This window comes from Ostrea edulis, chromosome 5, assembly GCF_947568905.1.
Source record: "Ostrea edulis chromosome 5, xbOstEdul1.1, whole genome shotgun sequence".
Taxonomy (NCBI): Eukaryota; Metazoa; Mollusca; class Bivalvia; order Ostreida; family Ostreidae; genus Ostrea; species Ostrea edulis.
Window position 1 is genome coordinate 84,040,752 of NC_079168.1, and position 17,892 is coordinate 84,058,643.

Here is a 17,892-nt window from a genome sequence, read left to right on the forward strand (position 1 = left end):
CATGTCTTAGTATTGTATTGTATTCATGAGGCAGGCGTCGGGAGGTTAAGGCGATGCATGTTCCTAATATTTATAGATTTTATAGGGCTTGATTTATATCTCCTATATACTATTTCCTGTCATTTTTAATGACGTGAAATTAATAAAATGGCACAATTTTTGGGATTTGTTTTGGGGTGGGGATAAAATATAAGTTCTTCCAATAAAAGTCACAATAAATCAAAAGATAATGGCATATATTTCTCTACAATGGAAAAACAGCATTGCTTCTTTTATCGTTTATTTAGTTATTTTTTCTATCCCATGATTTGCTTTAAACTCTAAAAAAAAAAAAAAAAAAAAAAAAAAATGGAGGGGTGGGGTGCCACTTTTCTGAGTTTTTTTTTTTTTTTTTTTTGCTTCGTATGAAATATACAAGAAAGTTTATCTAGGTTAACTTTAATTCTTTTTACTAATGAGTGTAAATGGGGTAATTGGAGATTACTTTTACTTGCACTCTGGAGAAATTTTAAGTGTGATTTTCAAACACGTTTAGTGTTTAGGGAGACAAATACGTAAGTATTAGAGAAAATGAAAATGTATTTTCTACTATATAATTATTTTTAAAGAGATTTGGTCGTTTTTAGTTTTAGTTTTAAAACCTTTTGACCTTCGAGCACTATAGTAATTCAATATTTTGGGACTTGAATTTGTACACATAAATATTCATATATATATATATATATAGAGAGAGAGAGAGAGAGAGAGAGAGAGAGAGAGAGAACTCTAAACACTTTGTAGAAATATTTCGACTGTGTTACCAGTCTTCTTTAGTCGTGTTTATATCTATAAACACGACTAAGACCGGTAACACGGTCGAAATATTTCAAGTGATTAAAGTTTTTATTTTTAAAGATTTTACTTCGAAAAAAAAAGAGACTTTTATTATAGAACATTTATCATTTATGTATTTTGTTGTTTAGGAGAGGGTGTTATAAGTCTTAAGAACTTGTACCTAATCCTTTTGTCTTTAATATCTTGACAATAAAATATGTTCAGTTCAAATCGTCATCTTAGGTTTGACGAGGCCATGGCACGAGTGACGATCGAACTCACGACCTACCGCCGATTAACGAAGATCGAACTCACGACCTGCCGCCGGTTAGCGAAGCTCGAACTCACGACTTGCCGCCGGTAACGAAGCGAACGATGGAATGGTGGCTAGACCAGCTTTAAAGTATCAGCACCTGCAAAAGAAGTAACAAAACCGGAGGTTTCAACGATGAAACTGCGAAGTGGGTTTTATCTTCCTGCTGTTGTGTGTAAAATCTCTTTACGTAACACTGGAAAAGAACTGCGAACAATAGTATTGTTTCGCCCCTTTCCTCTGGTCAATTTTAAAAAGTTATTATCATTTTTAAATGAGTTTTTATGTCAATATAGATATTACTAGTGTATTGACAAAACAAAGAGAGATAACTATATATATAATTTGGGTTATAAAAATCACTTATTTCACTATAGAAATCAATGGAAAATGGAAACTATTATTAAAACATTTTTTCGCCCCATGAAACACAAATTCCTTTTTACAAGTGATATGAAATGTCATTTAGCTTTAAACCAAATATTTCGTTGTCTCACGGGGAAGGGGCACATGTTTATATATATCAAAACAACGAAAATGTTCACTAAGATGGGGTTAAACTATGTAATAAAAAAAAAGAATAAAAGAAGATTAACCATTTGTTACTCCATGATATAAAGTAATTTGACAAATGAAATGGTTATTCATATATTTATACCAATAAGCATTTTTAAATATATGACGTTTTAAAGCCTGATTTCATGGAGGATTTTTCTATCCCCTAATCAAAAGGAGTTGTAATTACTTAATGAACATTGGTATCAAAGTTAATAATGAATTCTACTTTGCATTTAAAAAAATCTCATTAGCAAAATTGCAAAGCTTTTCAAAATATACGAGTTGAAAATGTAGGCGGGAATCCAGAGTTAACATGCTCGTTTCTTTGGGATATATTCTGCTGAACACTAACTCTCTGGGGGAAAAGCTCGGATATTCGGGAGAAATTGTAAAATTTACTCTAGTAAGTCTATATATCCTATACGCGATAAATTTGAATTTCTTCAGGATATTGCTAAAAATCCACACACACACACACACACACACACACACACACACACACACACACACACACACACACACACACACATATATATACATAGTTGAACATATAAAAAAAAATCAGTGGATTATATCTACTTAGATTATTATGTTTAAAACAAGAAACAATTAATTAATAAGAACCAAACAAATGTAAAAGGCCAATAATGTGAATACTCTAGTACAAGTGTACGTGTTACAGGTCCTTTTGGGGGGGGGGTACGTATATCAATCACGTATATCTGATATAAGCATTTATCACAGGCAAATGCATCACTTGGGTACGAATTTACTAATTACTCTTTAACTGTGGCATTTATTACAGAAAATCCAAATCTGCTATAATCTGTAGTCAGTTTTTTTTTCATTATGTCGATATGTTTTGACTTTCGTCTTATGTATGTTGCTCTTTACTTGTTTGTCCCAAGAAAGACAGATTCAACCACTGCACAAAAGGAGATCAATGCATGACAAATGGTGGGATACGACAGACGAAGAAATTCAAGGTTTTGCCGATTGCAGCAATTCGAAGCAGTTCTTCAGTTCCATCAAAACAGTCTTTGGTCCTGCTTCAAAAACTGGCTCCACGCCTCTGCTAGCTGCAGATGGAGCCTCACTGTTAAAGGACAAATCTGAAATCAATTCAAGATGGAGGGAACACTTCAGTCAACTGCTTAATCGCCCAACTCCTGTCGACCAATCTTCCCTTGACCAGATGGGTACCTGTAAAGTGCGAAACGAAATCGAAACGAAATCTACCCCGAAACGAAACCCACCGAAACGAAACGAAACAGATTGTATAACCGAACTCATTTAATTATAATAATTAAAAATGGTATCTTAGGCCCCTGTGAAAGTTACCACATATAAACAAAATTCGCCTCCCCTTTGATGTAGGATTTCGGCTTGACTGTTACAAAGTTTTAAAAGTTGGAAAGGGGGGAGTAAGCACAAAGTACATACCCGTAGTTGATTAAATGCCATGTACGATTAGTTTCGGATCCATACATTTCAGAACCGAGGGTTACAGTCTCAGAGATCTGGGGAAACACACTATACGAGGGGTGGGGTCGCCGACGTTGGATCCGCCTTTGGGCATAGATACATTGTTTGAAGAAGCTGGTGTCTGAGAAAATTGAAAACAGGAAGAGCTCTTAACCTCTTATTTTATCTCTAACTGCTGAGGTGCGAGTACTTTCAATAATGGAAAAACTCTATACATTTGGGATGTTGCTAAGACGGGGAATTGAAAACGGGACGGAAAACGGATTTTTTTTAATGCAATAATATTAGGAGGAGGTTGGCGTTTTGTAAACTGAAAAGGCTTATGAACAAGGGGATTTTAAGCAGAAATCACAAAGAGAATGGGAGGACATATTCTGAATCCACCGTTTGATATACTACATACAAATACACAATATCCACATGTATACATATATTTGTCTTTAAAGCAAAAAATACTGAAACATGTATTTATGCCCCAAATCGGATTCAACGCCGACGAACCCATCCCTCGTTTAGAGTGTTTCCCCAGACCTCTGACCTGTGAGACTGTAACCTTCCGTTCTGAAATTTATGGATCCGAAGCTAATTGCACATGGTATTTATGTACTTTGTGCGTACCCCCCCCCCCCTTTCCAACTCTTAAAACTTTGTGTCAGTCAAGCCGAAAGCCTACATCAAAGGGGAGGCGAATTTTATTTATATGTGTAAACTTTAACAGGGGCCTAAGACACCATTTTCAATTATTATAATTAAAAGAGTTCGATCATACAATCTGTTTCGTTTCGTTTCGGTAGGTTTCGTTTCGTTTCGGTAGATTTAGTTTCGTTTCGTTTCGATTTCGTTTCGCACTTTACAGGTACCCTGACCAGATCCCCCAACAAGCCACAGTGGAGGAACTTGACGAGCCACTAACGGTTAGTGAAGTAAGGAAGGCCGTAAAACAAATGAACTGTGGCAAAGCTCCCGGCGAGGATGATATTCCTGCAGAAGTCTACAAAGCATTCAGCGAGGAAGCCCTTGGGACATTTCACAATGTCCTCACTAATATCTGGGAGGAGGAAGAAATGCCAGCAGACTTGCGTGATGCTACAATAGTTTCTTTGTACAAAAACAAAGGCTCCAAGTCAGACTGTGGAAACTACAGGGGCATATCACTCCTCTCAATAGCTGGAAAAATTCTTGCACGGATCATCCTTAACAGACTGTTGAGCATCTCAGAAAGCAACCTCCCTGAATCTCAATGTGGCTTCCGTCCAAAACGCAGCACAGTTGACATGGTTTTTGCAGTAAGACAAATCCAAGAAAAGTGCATCGAGCAAAATATGAACCTCTATGCAGTCTTCATATAGATCTTACAAAAGCCTTCGATACTACCAACAGAGAAGCACTATGGATTATCCTCAAGAAACTTGGATGTCCAGCGAAGTTCACATCACTCATTCAACTGTTCCATGATGACATGACTGGTGAAGTGCTGTCAGACGGAGAGCCCTCTGAAAAATTTAACATCTCTAACGGTGTAATGCAAGGCTGTGTTCTCGCTCAGGACTGTACTGTTCAACCTTTTCTTCACATTTCCACACCCGTGCACTCCGATCTATTATGCACATACGATGGCAAGACCGTATTACAAACCAAGAGGTCTTAGACAGAGCCAGTACAACAAGCATCGAGGTCAAAGTTCTTCATGCCCAACAGAGCCAGTGTCAACAATGCGACCGTGTATGTGCATCTGAATTCGGACTTCAGAGCCATATGCGTAGACACAGATGAGTGCACAACTCTGTCATTCTCGGAACCGAGAGACTACTATGAGGTATGCCCCAAATATTGGTTTTAATAAATCTAAATCTATCCCAGGGAGTGCAGTTCTACAAAATCCACTGGATGCCACTCGCATATAGGTGGAAAAGTTGATGTGAAGAGCAAACCTGGGTCCACTTTCAAGCTGAACCAGAATGGACCCAAGGCCCAATTTTTTTCTCTCCAGATAATTCTGATCGGGATCGGACGACAAAGATCGCCCGTTAGGCGGAGCTGCTGTCGCCTATACTTCCTGATTTGATCTTGCTATTGACGTGTTTGGCTGCGAAGGAAGTAACGCAGTCCGAAGTTGAACTTAACTGGAACATGCCGCGTTTCTGTATTGATATTGATCGAAAGTTCTACTAATCAGTCATGGGTCTAATTTTAAATATTGGACAGACTAATCTTTCTCAAACAATTCTGGCAGATGTCACACGGGCCTTCAGCATAATTTGTTTACTTGTCATTCTGTCGTGTCAACACTCCAAAAGTATCTATCTGAATCAAATAGCCGTCCATATAGAAGGGGGGAGTCATATAGCAGATACAATAGCAACCAAACATGGATATACTAATATGGGACAGGTATGTACATTGTATTTAATCAATCTGCATCTGTAGACGTTTTTTTTAAAGGCCATGATAAAGGTTACTTGAGGAGGCGAATATATTATTCATATCAAACCTCGATCCAGGTTTTTTTTAAGGTCTTGATTTCAAGGAACAGGGCCTTTCCAATTGGGGAAAAATAGCAACATTTGCTTAAAATTGGGAAAACCGTTTCATACAAAGAAATAACCCAACTCGGAGTGCTTTAAGGTATAATTGGGCTCCTTCTGACTTTCAATTTGGTCAAAGCTTACCTCATTCAAATATGCAGAGGCCAAAAATGTGGTTTACTCAAGAATTTTGATGTAAAAATTTTAATCTGTTTGCCTGTGAAGAAGATTTATGAACGATTCGGCTACCCTGATTGATATGTTTTCATTGTTTGGGAATTTCAAAGCAAAAATTGGGAAAAATACCGGCCTCTTAGCATTGGGAATGAAGCCTTATTTCAGCCCCCTACAGACCCTAAAAAATTCCTGATCATACTTGGATATATATAATTTTTGGAAACTTTGAAAGTGGGTTAAAATCTATTGACAATACACAAGTTCCGAGTTACCCAAAAGTTATTTTCCTTTATCGAACTCTTTCGCATTTTATGACATATGGTGGGTACACAATGTATACATTATATCGTAGACTGACATTGTACATAACGATTACGTACGATTAATGTAATAAAAGCGTAACTTTTGTTTATATCAATCACTGGTATGCATATTCTGTCCATATCAAGCATAATTTGTTTGAATAAGATCATCAAATTGGCTATTGAATCATTATTCGTTTCCTCTTCTACATGAGTGACGCTTTTATCAAAGAAAGATGGCAATTAACAATGTTTGAGCCATTTTGTTATCCAGTACTCATAAACTCACTAAAGTTGCCTTTTCCCTGAGATAGCATGGTCTCAGAAACTCTGGATATCATCTTTTAAGAAATAATACAACGATAGTAATTAGCAAATGTACCCACTGTCATCATATTTTACTTCATAATTTACGGATGAGTTCGACAAAGGGAAATAACTCTTGGGGAACTCAGAACTTCCGTATTTTGTGTATCTTACATCATAGGAATCGGTAATTTTGTCTGTAATAATTATAGTATGGGTCTATGGTATAGAGACTGATGCTATTATTTATTACAGACAAAATTACTAGTTCCTTTGGTATCAGGTCTTCTAATATAAGAATTTGTATAGGACTGGATATAAGAATTATTAATGATCTATCATCTGACAGACATGTTTTATTTACACACTTAAAGAGTCCTATAAGGAATGGTACAAATACCTTTTATATAATATATTAAAGCATTTTCATTTGGTAATAACATCTCATCAAAATCAAAAAATGGATCAGCTCTTTGGACGAATAAGGCGTGTCCTAATTCGTTCCACTTTTAACATTGATTGGCAAGCCTAAACACCAAAAACACACACACACACACACACACACACACACATATATATATATATATGTGAATTAGAGGAAAAAAAATATGTAATATATGTTTAAAGAAAAAGTAATGTAATTTTGATGAATGATAAACCCCCACCCCCATTAACTACAAAATGAAATTTTTGTAGGTTCTTTTTTGGGAGATGTTTTTAACATTTCTGTTCATGTTTTTTTTTAAAGTTGTATATGATTTTATGATAGAAAATTAATCCGATCAACTTCTTAGAATTATGTTTAATCTAGCTTGCATTAAGCATTCTCCTTAATAAGCAATGCAAAACTTTTACTTTTGAATAAAATGTATACGGAATATGTGGAAAGAGACTTCCATGATTGACAGCTTACCATCTGTACTAAGATATCAAATTATTACACACACATGCATGTACCTTTAATAATAATATACATATATATATACACACTAATATTTATGCTTGAAATTACTCTGATATTTGATATTATACGTGTAGGTGTAAGATATAATCCACCATGTAATAATCTGTCAGACAGTACCTGGCTTATAGGTTGTATATATCTGATCAGCTCTACCAACATTGATAGTCTTATTTTCATACATGTAATGTGTATTCACAGTTGTTATAATTGTATGTCAGACAAGTGAACATTAACACACACCGGAGGAAATGTTGATAGTTACAGTGACTGGTAAAGGAAATGTATCCCTGATAAAGTAATGGCATTTGTTATAAGCAAATAAAGAAGAAAAAAAAACCCATAAAAGAATCTGCAACTGAACCAGAGACAAAAGGGCACCAGCAATGAGTACACCATAGTAAGGCCAATTAAAATTAATTGATAGATTATCATCCCTGCCTGCCCCTCAAAAAAGGACGTGCCCTGATTTTTTATTGTTTTTGCAGACATTACGATTTCAAACAAACTTGCTTCCCAGTGACATGAGTGAATGATTAAAGTCACAGAATGTTGGTTTTATATCTTCTACCAAGTATTCTTTGAATGTTAACTTGATTAACACTTTGTGTGATGCCAATTTTGTCATTAATTTTTTTTCTCTCAGGAAATCAAAATTTTAAAAATAAAATCCTCCCACCCACCCCATATTTTTGGTGACCCCGGATGATAATCTACTAGTTAAGTTAAATTGGTCTAATAATTAATGAACTATTGTCTATTGAATTTCTGATTGTGCTGTATATTTTTTTTTACTCCATATATTATGAATGCAACTACACACAAAAGTTTACAGTTAATACATATAGATCATATGAGCCGTTCCTAAAAAAAAAAAAAAAAAAAATAAGTGAAGTTGTGAACTTTTGAGAACATCTCTCAAAATATTAGAGCAATGTTGATTGTCATTAAAATATTACAGTCAATCAAAGATGACAACCAACTCGTGATTGTAATCATAACCTTTTTCTTTACAAGTATGCAAAAAATACTCACTTTTTTTCTTATGACGTTTTTTGAAAAACATTGTTGGATAAGATATAAAGGGTCTTTTTTTGCTAGGAACGGCTCATATAATAGTGTACAGTTACATGTGTTACAGTACACCTATAATTAGTAGTAGATCATATGATAGTGTAAAATGAACAGTATACACATATAATTAATTTTAATAGATAAATCATTTAACAGCTGTGTATTTTAATTTGTCAAGAACTCACAACAAGAACATAATTATTCTAATACAATACATACTGGTTTAGATTAGTACAATGTATTTGGGACATGCGTTTCCGTAAAGTTTGGAAAAACAGCCAGAAGCAAGAATAATTTGTGAAGGTAGAAGAATAACAGTGACATGACGTTGTATAAATTCAACTGTATATAAAGAGTTCTGAACCATCATCAGTATCTAACAGTGCTGTAATTGAGGTGTGACAATCTATAATTGACAGATGTGGGTGGGGACACCAATTCAGTATAGCTAATTATACTGCCTTTATTGGACATATCAGGTGCTGCATCAATGTATTCAATTAAATCTTGTACATCAGTGTATTAATGTTTTTGTGTAGGTGATGGGAGATTATAGTCACCAAGCCTGTATTGTATTTTGTCCTGCTTTTTGTTGTTATTCAAGCTCAATGCTTTGCTGTCTAAATGCTTATATTTGAAACAGAATTAGAGCAGATACATATTACGGACTATGTGTGGATCCTCAATTTTGTTTCTTTTAAAAATGACTAAATATTTTAAGGCAGTTATAATTAATTTTGATGATGAGTGAAAGATCTACCACATTCTAATGCATATATTATGAAAACATGTACCAGTACATTGTTATTCCATTTTCCTTTATAACTGATTTTCCCAAAATGAATCATGTAAAAATTCCAATGCTTGCAATGTTTTTTTGATTTCTTGAAAATCAAAACTGACTTATCCTAGCTGTGGTAAGAATGATGGGAGATGATAAAATCTTTCATTTCTGACTTACAATCTCAAGAACTGGGTGAAACTGGTTATAAATATGATTATGGATTTTGGCATTTTGAAATTAAAGTTGAAAAGAAATACAATTCAGTGTTTGAAGATATGCCTTGATTTCCACAATTTTAGAGAGCTATCAAACTTCCTACATGTACGTTTACGTCAGATAGATGTATTTTAACTCGTGTACAAAGCATGTCTGGATCCGAGATTACTATAAATTTCTTATAGCACTGTGCTATTTAACTTTTTCCAAATTCGTCTAATTTTAACCGTTCATAATTACATGTATATCATATTATATGTACTTCAAAGTTTTGTACACATTTCCCATGTATTGTATATACAAATATATATAATCCTATGATATGTTTGTTAGGTTAGTCAATATATACAATTGTACAGCATTTATAATTCACATGGTTGTGTTTGAAGCTTTGGCTTGCCAACTGTTAAGACACAGACTGCAATAATCGGTGTCTGGTCTGCTCTCCTTTTGTGTTGGAGTTTGTGACCATTTCAAATAAGTGCACTATCCAAGAGAATTGGGAGTTTGTGGGAAGCTGTCTGATTTGAAACTTTATATGTGGGCTGTGACCAGAGTTATCATGATTATACAGATCATTTCCTCTGCTGTAATGCCTCAGTGCCACTCCAAGTGATTTTGTCTGCTACTACATGATCTAATAACTTAGCATACTGTTGAATGGTCTACTGAAATAGACAGAATACACCTTTGTCTAAATATTGTGATTTACTGTGATTGATTCTTTGATTGATAATTAAATAACCACAAAAGTGATTTATGGTGGTTCTGAATTAGCTAGTTCTTCCTCTTCATGCTTTATTAGATTGAGAGAAATGCATTTAGTTGTACAAGCAGTGCTGTCATATTTAGATGAGTTTGGATTCTTCTAGATATTTTTTCTTTGGGAACTAGCTCTTCAAAATTTGCACAACTTCTGTAACAACACATTTAGTTGTCATAGAGAACATGCACAATACATGCACAATTGTTATACCATGGATCAACTTTCAATTCTAACAAACACACATACTGCCTATTCCACATATATTGAAGTCACTTATTATAGTGGATTATCTGTTATATTGAACTAAATATAAATCCCTAGTAAGTCACATTATCAATACAGCTAGTTCACCATCAGTTGAATTTTGAATATAATGAAGAATTTGGTCCTCAGAATTTCAGTATATCTGGGGTAAACTGTACTGCTAGTTTACAAATAGGTGGGACTGGGACATCAGTAAAGAATATGAGTGTCCAATATGAAAAGTGAATGATACAGTAATGATTAAAGAGCTGCACTTCCTGTAACTCTCCATAAAGGCTCATGACTCTTCTACTGTCACTTCAATATGAGCCCTGTAATATCTGTGCATTAAGACATTAATGATCTGTTAATGACCGTCACCATACAGTGAGTGACCTTTTTATGACTATGGGTAATTCTAGATCACATAAGGTCACGCATTGTGTAATCCCAGCTGATGGACACGTTTTATGACCTCATTGTCAATATACTTCTAAATATACATTCTATTCTTCATTCATTGCACAAGGTTATACTGTATATGAAGAAAAACAAAACAAAAACTACGTATATTCTTTATAATTTTGAAGTGAAAACAACATGTTTTTGGGCCTCATTTTAGAACTACACCATTATAAAACACGACATCCTCACAAGTCAAGTGTCCGTCACACAGATTGTAAGTGAATCGGACACTAATGGCTTGCAGAGATGAAAACAATGTTTTTTCCTTTGATGTTGTAACAAATTGTATTGATAGGCATTTCCTCATTAATTTGCTGCAGTTGAAAACAATGAGTGTATATTACAGAAGAACTTGAGATATATTGTATGTCTATTTTAACAGCTTGGAATTCTGACAGAAATGAAAGTAAAATGTAAATATTAGAAATATAAATTTCATTTTTGAAAGTACACGACAGTATGAACTGCAATGCTTCACTCCAGCGTACTTTGAAGTTTTATACCTTCATTTATTTTGAAATTTCATTGGGATATAGAATATTTGGTTACCTGATCCAGGGCTTGAAGCTAACTTTTTATGTCACCAGTCCAGCTGGATTGATGGGGTATAATTTCAACCAGTCCGCAGAAAAATTTACCAGTCCAACAGAGTTTTCCAGAAATAATTAAACATATTTCGTTAATGTTATTAAAATGAAATTTAATTCAATATGCCTCAGACAATATTGTAACACTTGTGGGATTTACATTTACGAATCAGATTTGTCTGATATCTACAGATCGAAGAAATTTCATACGTATATTTTCCAAAATGATGCTTTAGAAAATTGACCAGTCTCATCGGACTGACTAAAACAAATGTCAGTCAGTCCGCCAGACTTTTAACCAGTCACAGACTGACAGGCATATATTAATTTCGAGTCATGTGATCAGATCTACAATGTGCTTTATGAACTGTTAATTTAAAAATTCATTGAAATTTGTTTGATTAATCCTGATAGTATTTTGGAGGTCTGTCTCTGACAATTTCAGCAAGCTGTAAATTACGTAAAAATAGACTGTTTTCTGGTAATTGTTTTTGGTGTTAAAGCACGTGCTAATACGCCGGTTTCGAGATACGTCCGAGTTATTTTCCTTTGGCGAACTCTCGTACATAGTGAGACACGAAACAATTTGTTTACATGCGGGAGTAGGACAGATATGCATCACTGTGTAAGTGAATGTACTCGGTAAGTCTCTCATACGCTGTTTGATCCCCCGAATTCAACTGATACACTAAGTAAGTGATAAGTATTTATGGAGTAATTAAATACATAGAATTGTTATCATTTTACGTTATTTTGCTGGTCAAAAGTACCATATCTAAGATGTTACTTGCAAATATGACATTGTTTTTATGTTTCCACTTTAGTAAAACATTTATTTTGACGGTATTTTGTATTTCCCACATTTACGTATTCAAAGAGAAGCCGCTTTTATTACATTTCATCATCTTCCTCGTTGACTGTAGGTCCACTCTGTCCCACTAAGACATTCAAAGTTCCACTAAATTCACCTCCTACACAGAAGAGTTCGTATCTCGAAACTGGCGTATTGAACAAGGATTTTTCACGTTGAGTACCTTGAAATTTAGAAATGTAGAATGTTAACTTTTAGTGAATACATGTAAATTATTAAGTGATATTATAATTTAACGAATCAATAAAGTGAAAGCATATTTTGCATTATATTTAAGATGTACACGTAACAGATGTGCTTGGAACCGATGTTCAGATTAATGAGATCCCACTGTACTTCATACAATATCTCCGTAGACGTATTGTTTTAAAATGATACTGAATTATTTCTTTAATTGCGGATAGTAAGGTGATCTACTGGATCATATTTATATAATTCTCAGCCAGAACGGTTTTACTTGAAAAGCTATTTTAAGAATTTAAAAAAGGTAAAAGTTATTTGAGATGTATGCCGTGAGTATATAATTAATATGGCATTTATATTTACACAACTTTATTACAGCTTACATATTCTGTGATTATTAAGTGGTTTGTACGGCGATTAATTATAAATGAAATTTCTTGGCGTACTAGAGTAGTCTGCATTAGCATTGTCTGTCGCACTGATTAATCATACAAAATGTGTATTACTCTGTCATAAGAGTTTATTTACAGACATTATCAATTTAACTTATACAAAAGTAAGGTGGACCATTCATTTGTAGAAAGATGGTGCATTCAAATTGTACATGTATAAATAGTGACACAAAGTGAAAGTACAGTATAGACAGTCAACAGCCACAGGCAGTGCTCAAGAGTTACATACAATAGTTTAATTGTTATTGAAAAATGATATTCATATATTATATGTGTTACTTCTGCACTCCACGATAGTAAGGAGTGTAAGGTACAGAACACATGTACATGAATGGCATTGTATATTGTATTGGTGATGCAATTTATTGGAATACTTTCATATCTCAAACTCCATACAGTGTCAATTCTCCAGGACTAAATTTTCCCTTTAAATAATAATATTGGAGTTGTTAGTGTAATGGAATGTACTGAGCTGACCATAGCTTGTTCATCTATCTATTTACTAATAAATACACATTACATGAATGTGGATCATATTGACATAGATATTCAGTTCTTTGCAAGTTGTATATATATAAGTTATATATTTCAATTGCACAATTATGGCAGAGACACTTAAAACAAAATTTTTAAAAAGTGAATAGTAAAAGAAATATATAGTTACATGTATGTACTGTAGATGTGCTTTATGTAGGACAGACTAATTCATAAAGTTTTTCTGTATATAAATGCACATGAATTTCCCAGTGAAGTTGTTATTATCATTCCACAGAATTTGTATACATGGTCTTTCACAATATCTACCATCCAGGAACTTTTCCCTAAGATTTGACGTCAATTCTTGACATTCTACCATACATGTGTATATGTCTAATGCCTGAACTACAACCTCTATAAGCTGCAGCTAATGATGGCAGTTTTCACTGTAAATATGTATTTTTTCTCTTCTCTTTCAGATTGGGGAATTAAAAGATCACTATTTATTTTATCATCCTCGCATTAGTAAAAGATCTGCAGATCCCAGCCATGAACACCATCAGCTTTTATCTAAGGAACCCCAGGTATCAAACTCTTATCTGTCTCTACACACAACATGTAAATCAAGGCCTTTTATCATTAACAATTTAAGGTTGTTATGCAATTTAGATTTTGTCAGTGTTTTAGAAATTGTGATCTCTATCTCACTAAGCAAAGGTAAATCTCGTGTAAAGTAAATGTATATATAGAAGTATAAAAGTCTTGAATATGATGTTCAGCTTTGTATTGAGGGAACAGTTTAATAGAAAAATAATTTGTAGCTATGTGCATTTGGTAAAATCCCCTCTGTATACTTAAATAGAATGTTTCAGTACACCTATCAACCTATTAATTTTAATTATCTCTATTTGCGGGGTCAGCTAAAGGTCAATCGGTGAATATAGCCAAGTTTTTCCTGCCATTTGTAAGAGGTTGCAACTGTGAATCATATAGCTTATCATTAAGTTTTCATACAAGTTAATGGGCATTGCCCCACCCTGGGGCATTATTGTAGTTGACTGCAATTGATGAAAAAATAACAAATGTCAAAATTATACAGATTAGTAAATTACAAAGGTCATGGTAAGAACAAGGGACATAACTTGTTGCGAAGTGTTGTTGCATGTATTAATCATCTCTTTAACCATGCATTATTATTAGAGTATAGACTACCTGTGAGTATATATATCGCACTTGTGCAAGATACTCACAGATCAGTATGTTTTTTTTTTTATGTTTAGGAATGCATTTATTGCAATATACTATTGAAGTCGGCCCTCCAAAATTCCACACCTGTCAAATTTGATATTTTAGATTCAGTGGTTTGAACAACAGAGGGCCAGGCGAAGAGTAAAGAGAGATTTCACTGACTTTAATAATTTCAATGATCGACTGTGGAGATCCCAATGGTATCTGGTAGGTATGATGTACATATTGTAAAACATGGTTATAGTGAACCTCCAGGGCCAGCAAAAATGTTCATTATAACCAAACTTAATATACAGTAAAACACAGTTATAATAAACATCCAGGGGCCTGCAAAAACAGTTCATCATAACAAACATCATTATGCAGTAAAACAAGGTTATAGCGAACTTCAAGGGCCAGCAAAAACGGTTCATTATAACCAAACTTCGTTATATCCAATAAAATTTTCTTGATTTTCTACCTGTAGGGGAATAAATTTCACTTCACAATAAGTGTAAATTCATTATAAAGGTGTTTGTTATAGCTGTTGTTTACTGTATATGTACTGACCAGACACAACTTAAATCAAATTGTAACCGAGGGTTGCTCTGGGTTCACCCCAGCAATATCTTAGTCTGATTTCGGTCAGGTTTGATTCGGCTCAAATCCATTCTAGGTAAGCTGGAGTGCTCTTTAAAATTCATTGTGAACCCCAGGCCTGGAGATTGTAAAACTTTTACTGTACTCATATTCAAACTCAGCTATGTTTGTTTTGGTACGATCAACTCTGAGCAAGTTCCGAAGCATACCGGTACTCAAAAAATCTTGAGTATGTACTCTATTTGAGTATGAGAATGATTTTATAAAAGTTTTATAACCTTCACTTTTGAGAATATAAGTACAATTTAGAGCACAGAGTTTGAGTATGAAAACGTGCTAAAAAAGTTTTATGTAATAACGTCCAGGCCAGGTTTGCTTTTAGAATCGGTTTAGTTCATTGATCATTCAGGCTGGGTTTCCCTAATCCTTGATATGTATCCAAATACACAAATATTTTTAGTGCATAATTTCACATCAATAGCAACTCCTGTCAATAAAAGAAGAAAAACGAAATTAAATGAAAATTTCCTCATGCAAGCGACAACAAATGATTATATCATAAAAAAGTGGATTGCATCTTTCCGAATACACAAAATAAAATAATTACAGATGATGAATTAAATCTTCATGTGTATTGATCAGGAACTTCATTGCTATTGTAGATATATAGCACAACAAAGCTATACTCTTCTATTTGGGCTAAAATCATAATCTCCAAGAGACATCATCATGCACATGTATCACCTGCATACAAAACGAAACAGTTTCTCTCCATCATTTATTCAGTGCCCGAGATAAAGTGTATGAATGGCCATTGAATTCATGTTTCACATTTTCAGATATTTAAACTTGTAATCCTTATAGGAAATCAACACCCCCTCCCTTCTCTTCCTTAATATAAACGAGGATATTATTTAGAAGGACTATTAGCAATGAAAATTTCTTTAGAGTTATGAAGTAAATGACATCACAGTTTATTCTCTCTGTTGTGTAATAAAATTTTGTATTCCTAGTAAGTTGACATATTGGTCTTCTTGCCATCATCATTGTTCAACAACTGCTTGTAGAGGATCAGTGCTCGAGCTGGGCTTCGCCATTTTCGCCAATGGCGAATTTTTTTCAAAAATGGCGAAAAAAAATTGAAAGTGGCGAAAATCCCTTTTTGCAATAAATTGTATTTTTAATCCTTTGTCAATGACACATTATCGCCTGTTTGTTTATGCAGTCAAAATCAGTTTATTCAGTCAACGCGTGCGACCGGAAATCTCGCGTCGCTCCAGTGCACACAGAGCTGGTCACAGCCTCAGTTAATTTATGGCTGCAAAAAAGTCGGTGATTATGTAATAAAGTACATCGGACAGCTGTTTACCCTGCTGTGGTCAATTGTTTAACATTTAGTCTTATTCGTTATCGTGTTATCATCTCCACATTAATGTCAATTCTTAACTAGAGAACCGACCGGTAATTAAATTGGCCGTATTATTGTCTATAATGTATATATGAATACATCAATTGTTTGTTTTTGCGGCCAAACTCGTTGATTACAAGATTTTAATGTGTTTGATTTTAGTTCGAATATTTCATAAACAATGCGGTCGGTCACCATTCATATGGACATAGCAATTTTAATAAATAATTTTCTTTGAAGTTCGGTGCGCAACAGACAACAGTATAAAAATGCTAATCTCATAAGACTATGCACCCCATTCTATTTTGATACTAAACTTGTAGCTTCTGACCCTAGTCAGTCTAAAATTAAAAAAAATATCTATGTTTGGCTTTACAGTCAAGCCCACCTGCTCAAACATTTGATTCTGTCCAAATTGCAAAATCTTCCATACAAAAACGGAAATTTGATAGGGAATGGTTGAGATACGACTCTAAATTGGGCTTGATGTTTTGTGACATCTGCATTTCGGCCAATGTACACAATGTTTTCACTGAGGGGTGTAGCATCATAAAGCTTTATATTTATATGATTTATTACCTGAATTTTGATTTCCATAATAGAATTTATCAAACAAATCAACTTCTTATTATTTCAGAAAGAAATGTTTAGGTATGGTAGCTGGATATGATTAAGTAATGTAACTAATTAAAAATGCTAAAATAAGTGTAATGAATAAAATAATATATAATATGATGGAAATAATTGTAAAGCATGTGATTATTTGTGCCGCGCCACTCCCCGAAAAAGTGGCGAAAGGGAATTCTGGTCCAGTGGGAGCACTGTAGAGGATATGTTATAACAGAATTAATTAAGAATTCTTATATGATTAAATGGTCTGAAATTCATCAGTGTATCAAAAAAGAAAACAATGGATTATCTTGTTAAGTTCTTAGATATTAATCAAGATCTTATGGTCAAGCAAAATGAGTTCTTAAGGATATTGGGAGGATGGGGGGTGTGTGTGATAAAGTTTGAATCAAATTTGACAAAGGATATATGTTCTGAGGACCACAGTGACAAAAAGCACAAGTGAGGTTTGGTACCCCGTAGAACACCT

The 17,892-nt window shown here is 34.1% G+C and overlaps 1 protein-coding gene across 4 annotated transcripts in view; it reads left to right on the forward strand.

Annotated features, from left to right (window-relative positions):
• The first annotated feature begins 5,202 nt into the window (after positions 1–5,202).
• LOC125651603 (furin-like protease kpc-1) overlaps positions 5,203–17,892 on the forward strand; it is a 38,850-nt gene continuing 26,160 nt past the window's right edge. For 3 of the 4 annotated variants that reach the window (XR_007361289.2, XM_048880278.2, XM_048880277.2), the window contains exons 1-3: positions 5,213–5,560; positions 14,038–14,142; positions 14,912–15,013. Coding sequence is in view for 3 of the 4 variants with exons in the window: in XM_048880278.2 (XP_048736235.1) it covers positions 5,348–5,560; positions 14,038–14,142; positions 14,912–15,013 (420 nt within the window). In the remaining variant the exon portion in view is untranslated. Of the gene's footprint in view, positions 5,561–14,037; positions 14,143–14,911; positions 15,014–17,892 lie in introns of all 4 variants that reach the window. The other variant, XM_056166538.1, reaches the window with a different exon arrangement.